At 36.5% G+C, this 7,318-nt stretch overlaps 1 protein-coding gene across 1 annotated transcript; it reads right to left on the bottom strand.

Moving 5' to 3' along the window:
• Positions 1–1,177: 1,177 nt before the first annotated feature.
• Positions 1,178–7,318, bottom strand: LOC144956794 (uncharacterized). Its single transcript, XM_078887518.1, has 2 exons — positions 7,087–7,318; positions 1,178–5,775 (listed from the first exon to the last, which is right to left on the bottom strand). The coding sequence occupies exon 2, from the start codon at positions 4,463–4,465 to the stop codon at positions 1,319–1,321; it is 3,147 nt and encodes a 1,048-aa protein (XP_078743644.1). The 5' UTR covers positions 4,466–5,775; positions 7,087–7,318; the 3' UTR covers positions 1,178–1,318.

Raw genomic sequence — 7,318 nt, forward strand, 5'->3', positions numbered from 1 at the left:
CAGAACCAAGATGGCCGCCGTTGCTGGGCGGCGTGACATCAGACTATTGAATTCAATAGATTTGAACACCTCAGAGGAAAACATGATGCCAGTGACGGTGAAATGCGTCGTCAGCATTGCCATCTTGGCTAGACCAGACCTGAGATGCCTACCACTGCGATAATTCCGTAGAAATACGAATTTTCGACTCCATTCTAGAACTTTTTAAAAGATTTTTAGTTCAATAAAACCTCTTGAAAACGAATTTCTGGTTCCAGAGCTAGCCTATAAAGGAGTTAAAAGCATAATTTTCACTTATAATGGACAGGATGGTGATTTTTAAAGACAGCGCTATAAAGTCTAATGTGTTATTTATTACCCCTGAAAACTACGAATTTTTCATATTTCAAGTAGACAGGTTTGGCTAAAGGCGAAGTTCTCTGATTTATTCGCCGACAGGATGCCTTGGCGTTTGTGTATAGAGACGTGAATGGGGATATTTTTTTAAAAACAAAAAATGAATACATTATTATGAAGTTTATATCCAGAACTTTTATTTGGTAAATCACCTGTGTCAGTACTGCTTTTCATTATTCAGACATTTTTTAAAAAGGCAAAATATATTGTCATATCATATATAATATTAGTAACAGGACTTTAAAATGGATCAACTTAAATTATATGTCCTTAAATCCTTAAAACATATGTAACAATATATATATATATATATATATATATATATATATATATATATATATATATATATATATATATATATATATATATATATATATAATGTGTGAACACAACACATTTAGAAACATTCAAATGAAGATTATCAAAATTCTTCAGCTAAAACACCAACAATGGATGTGACATTCAACAACTCTCTCCGCCCTCGAATACAAATACTCAGAATAGAGTCGATTTACATTCAGATTCAGATTGTTCATTTCACATGGCATATTCTTTGAAGTAAAATTATTAAACATGGAGAAACAGATAAAATCATAGAAGAAAATGAAAAAAATAAAACATCCATTCCTATCATTGATATAATAATATGAATGCTTAGTGAACAACCTAACACAATAATGCATTCTTTATCTCACTCAATCCTTTCGCTACTTTTCAAAATTGGAAAAAGTGTATTAAAAATGAGCATGTACATAGATAAGTTATATTCAACTATCATTAACTTACAAAAACTAAAAACATTATCTTTGATACTACGCCTATAATTTGTCTCATAAAAATGTAATTAATAGTCATGGGGTAAAAGTAACCCCGGGTAAACTACGGATTTAGTCGATGTTAGGGTTGAGTGAGTTAAAGCCTGTCACGGCATGTACCAAATTTCCACTCCAACTCGTTTGGCATAATTTTCAAGTTCTTGTGATGTCATACACAGATAACGAGCTCTGGTCGTGTCCAGGGGAAACTGGCATGTCATGTCAGGTTCCATATAGATGGAGGAAAACAAAACCATTAGGCATTGTACGTTGGTCGCGTTACGCTTTTGCTCTTCGACCGATTCCATCACGTGTTGAATCGCAACGAAAGGATTAGTCATGGTGATGTTTTTAAGACTGTCACCGAGATCGGATTCCTCTTCCATTCCGTTGACGATAAAGAGACGATTTTCTATCTGGAACCGCCTTCGAAACCTCTTGACTGAAATTTGTTCAGAGTATCTGCCCACAACAAGATAGTGTTGACATCCGGATTCGTCCGTCAAGTGTAACGTGTGACATATCTGGCTCGTACTGTCATCATTATCATCGTCATTTTCACCACAAATACCATCGTTGCAATTATCATTATCCGTACCATTGCCATATTGGTCAACATTCAAATTTTTTAGGACGTAGCGGATGCCGTTTTGATCTAAATGATGTTTTAATTTATCGTCTGAGATCAATGAAACTTCAAAGTTTGTACAAGAATGTTGAAACGATTCTTTGACATCAAAAACAGGTTCAGATTGTGGATCCTTTATCTTGACGTTCTCTTGAACAAAAGTGCCATTCCTCTCAACACAATCTATAGCACAAGCATCTGATTCATTCTCTTGATGTGTGTTCTGGCGTTCTGGTGACTTTTCGTGATGTTCTGGCACAGCCACGGCGTCCACTGAAGACCCAAGGTCGCATCGAGATGTATCCACGTTCCTAGAAAAGGAATATGGCGTTTTTAGTGTGAGGCGTCCTATGAATTGGCAGGAACGGTTCAAAAGGAAGGAAAACATACTTTCTGCTTTTGAAAATGGATTGATATAGCTACTTCTGTCATCGACGATAATTTGTCTGTCTGCGTTTAGTTGTGATTTGGCACATTTTGGACTTTTCTGGCATGCCGTGTTTCCATTTGCACCTTCGTCACTGTCCTCCGATTGGCTTCGCCCCTGCCCAGTTGGCGGATTGTGTATATTCATTACTTTCTTGTCAAATTGAGAATGCTTTGATTCATTGTCAGTGAACTGAGAAAAGGCTTGATTGTATTTCTTAAGCCATGCTTTTTCCTCTACCACTCCAATACAGTTGTTGGATGAAAAAGGCTCAAGCAACCGCTGTAGCTCAGAAGATTTTAACACAATCCTGTGCCCCGATGCAAACGGGTGCTGAACGCAGAGCACGATGTTTTGGTGTATGATTTTTTCTGTGAAAAAGATTTGAACGTTGCTCATTCTTGCCCTTTTATTCATCACGGCAAATGGTGTAAAATGTTGGAAATCCACCCCGATAATCAGAGGAAGATCGCTGATGTCACAAACGTCTAGCTTCTTCTTCGGGTGTAAAGACTTTTTGAGCCTCCCGTAGTCTAATTCATAAAACTCATGACTGATGATGACAAAGTAGTTTTGACGTTTATCTTTCAATAGAAAACACCGTGCACCCAATGCAGGTCCGATTTCCTTTGATGTTTCTGATGACACGATGAATTCGCTGTAGTCAATTTGGTAAAGACTGAGAGTATTGTAAAAGTCTTCAACTTCTGGCAACCGTTTAGTAGGAGCTATGTGGTCTAAATTTGTGGACTTTCCCATCTTTCCGGGTCTCAAGACATCCATAACCTTAGAGTCCTTCGTTGGAACCTTAACATAATCAACAGTCATAGACCCTTGTGATCCAAGTTTTGCGTTGTCTTCATTGGATTCTGTAGACTTACAGGTAATATCATTCTGTTCATTTTTTAAATGTTCACTTTTGCGACTCTCATTCTTTTTAATGTAAGACTTCAGTTTCCCCTTCCTCTCCGTATGATCAAGCTTGGGCCTATTTCCACGTTTTACAGGGGCGCTCGATACAACTTGACCGCCATTTGTATTGCTCGACTCACCTTTCAAAAAGAATTCGCCTGTAGTTGGAGAGGCATCCGTTTTTGTCTCCCTTAACATTTCCAGTTCTTTTTTATTGTATTTCATAAACGAAGCCAATTCCGAAAATGAAATGTCAACCTGAAGCAACGGAGAGAAAGGATGAAATGCCATAAACGTCTCGCAGGATTTCCAGACCCAATTCAAAGATTGATGGAGGATCACTCTTACTTGTCTAGCAGATTCTTGCATGATTGTGAGTGGAGAAACTTCCCCAGGTTTTATCTGTAAGATTTTCATCAGGTCATCTTCTGTTGCAAAGGAAAGATTCCTTGCTGCGTTCAACTGCAGCTTTAATTGCTTTAAATCTACAGTATACGAGTCTTCAGCTATCAGCAAATAGAATTGACCTTTTCTGTCTTTCAGAAACAGATTTTTACAGTAAATAACATCCGAATTGTCTAATGACTCAGATGCCGGGATAAATACGTTTCCTAGACATTCTTGAAACAATGGCGACCAATAGATTTTCTCATCGTCTTTCAATTTTGTATAAAGTTTGACCTTTCGCTGGATACCAAGAGTCTCAAAAATGTCAAGCAGCTGTCTCAATCTGGTTAGATTTGCCTTCAAATGGCCTTGACCTCCACTGACCTCCTCTTCATCTCTACTTGCAGGGATCGCATTCTTCATTAAATCACTGGAAGCGTTCTCTGAAGTTGGAGCTCCTTGATGAACTGTTGGATTCTCTTGGTTTGTTTTGCCGTTGTCTCCAAACGATCCTGAAACTTGTGTGGAGCTCTTTGTCCGGATGTCATTTTCTTCACCTTTGGCTGGTACAGAAGAACTATCATCTGAGATTTCATTGCATATTTCATCAAATCTCAAAAGATGCTCATCGCCTGCCGTCCATAAATTTTCTTCAGTCGACGGTACGGCTGTGTTTTCATTCTCTGTCCACTGATCGATTCCCGATGCTTCTTCAATCGCATTTTCTTTTTCCTCTTCCGGTCTGAAGTACGGCATCCCAGACCGTGGTCCTGGGATGTGTTTGCTTGGGTTATCCATATTGATTGGTGTAGCAGTTTCCCTTTGGGGAGATTCGATGATTTGTGTATCTTTGACTTCCATTCTGCTGCCCCCGCCGAAGCGGGGCTTTGTCGAGACCATGGTAGTGTTAACATGGTATCTCCCCCTGCTATATTCATAGCAGGGTTATTGTTAAATATCCTGATGGTATTCATGTTATCAATCAACACCTAGCAGTTCGGCGTTATATCAAACCACACTCTTTCATAAATTCAAATTATTTCATCTTAATCTTAGATCTCCATCTTAAGGAGTAACGTTTACTTTACCATGGCATCGAAAGCATAATATTATTTTGCATTATCAGGATTCTCGTTTATGAGAATCAAGAATGAAACAAAACCTTTTCAATCAAGATCTCGTAATAAGAGTAGCTTAAAAGTTAGTCATTGTTCTGATCTATCAATGAAAAGTTTCTGTAAAATTACAAGACATGTTCATGTAGAGTTACATTTATATGAACAAAATTATGATGATTACTTGGCCACAGTTACAGGATTAATTGCATCCAATCGCCTTCTCACATCTCCATTTTTAAAATTTACTAAGAAGGGGTTATGGGATTAAGAGTACGAGGGGTGATATATTCACCAAAACAAGCCATTATTTTCAAGGAATAATCAATTCAAACATCAAAGTAATTATTAATGCATGCTTTGGTTCGATGGGTCACTAATTCACACCAAAAAAAGTAATTATCATAGCTTTTCTTTGGTTCGAGGGGTGACTGATTCACAACAAAGTCGTTACTGTTGCTCGGTTCCGTTCACAGACGGGTATCCATCATTGCTGAAGACAAAAATAGATTTAGAGGTGTAGAAGTAGAATCACAACGTGCCTTGGCTTGATCAAATAAACGCATGTAAACTCATGCTTTTTTATGATAGAATATATGAAGTTGACGTCATCCAGCTCTCTGTGTCATCATTTTTAGACCGCCACTTGAATGATTGTTTAGTTGTCACAAAAGTATTCTCTCTTACACATTATAATACATGTTTAAGATTACACAAAGTCTTCTGTGTTGATACGATTGGTCTGGCCGACAGAACAGGTGAGTAATTTATATAAACGCATAGCATCAATAGATACAAGAAAGTCTTTGGAAGAGTGGAGAATCATCGCACAGTATTCATGGTCATTGATTGGTGATGTCCAATATTAAGTTTTATTCGTTACCGTGTTGACATGATGGAAGTGGGCAAATTCTGTCCCAGGATACCCATGGAGGTGTGTAGAGTGTGGAGTCATACAGTAGTCATTGTAGTCGGTTGGTAACGGTGTTTACTGCCGTGTTGATATGTTTGATTGTAAGGGCAATTGTGTGTCAATGAGTATTGCTGTCAATCGTGCATCTTTCTTCTCGAGGATGTGTCGAGGGTTTTATAAAGCTTGGGTGAGAACAGAATTAATGAGAATCAGTTATTGAAATAACATTAACACATACACAAACTTACACACACACACACACACACACACACAGACATGCACAAACTTACACACACACATAAATACACACGCACACATACATACATACATACATACATACATACATACATACATACATACATACATACATACATACATACATACATACATACATACATACATACATACATACATACATACATACATACATACATACATTACATACATACATACATACATACATACAATACATACATACATACATACATACATACATACATATACATACATACATACATACATACATACATACATACATACTACACATACATACATACATACATACATACATACATACTACAATACAACTACATACATACATACTACTACATACAACTACATACATACATACATACATACATACATACTACTACATACATACATACATACATACATACATACATACTACATACATACTACATACATACATTACATACATACATACATACTACATACATAACAACATACATACATACATACGTACATAATACATACATACATACATTACATACATACATACATTACATACTACATTACATACATACATCTACTACATACATACTACATACATACATACATACTACATAATACATACATATACATACATACATACATACATACATACATACATACATACATACATACATACATAAATACATACATACAGAAACACACCCACTAATCCATATAATCGAAGCTACCATTACTTTTACTACTGCTTCTACTACTACTACTACTACTACTACTACTACTACTACTACTACTACTACTACTACTCTACTATACTACTACTACTACTACTACTACTACCACTACTACTACTATACTACTATTATGTACTACTACTATGGATACTGCTACCGCCTTACTATCACTAACAATGACAACTACAGATGATGATGCGGATAAAGATGAGGATGAGGAGGAGAAGAAGGAAGATTGTATTAATGGTCACAACGATCATGGTATTCCTGTTATCTTAATCTTATTAAACTTTCACATTCTCTCAGTGAGATTAACGGGTATCTCCATCTTAACATAAGATTTTTTAAAAAGCCAAATGGGAGGTTAATCTATAAAACTACACAATGTAATGATCGAATGCTTTCCTTAATACAACCTAAATCTTTAGTCCATAGCTTGAAAGCTTTACCGACACAGTGAAGATTTAAAAGTGAAAGATTAATTAATATTGAATAGATAGCACACCATACCATAATGTGTTGAGTTCGGCCTGCTGATGTGTGAGGACAATCACTGTGAAAACATCTTCGAATCTGAAAGTGAAATAAGTTCGCTAAATTCCTTTTAAAACGATAATTAAAAACAGACTGTGTTATGAGAACTGGTATGGCTAAAGTCTTGCCATTTTAGTTTTAGTTACCACCGAATTGTCAAGAGATCAGGGCTGTGTAATGAAATATCAAGTGTATCCAAGTATTCGAG

Source organism: Berghia stephanieae, chromosome 11, assembly GCF_034508935.2.
Source record: "Berghia stephanieae isolate SIO BIC M18660-M18661 chromosome 11, UCSD_Bste_1.3, whole genome shotgun sequence".
In the NCBI taxonomy this organism is placed as follows: Eukaryota; Metazoa; Mollusca; class Gastropoda; order Nudibranchia; family Aeolidiidae; genus Berghia; species Berghia stephanieae.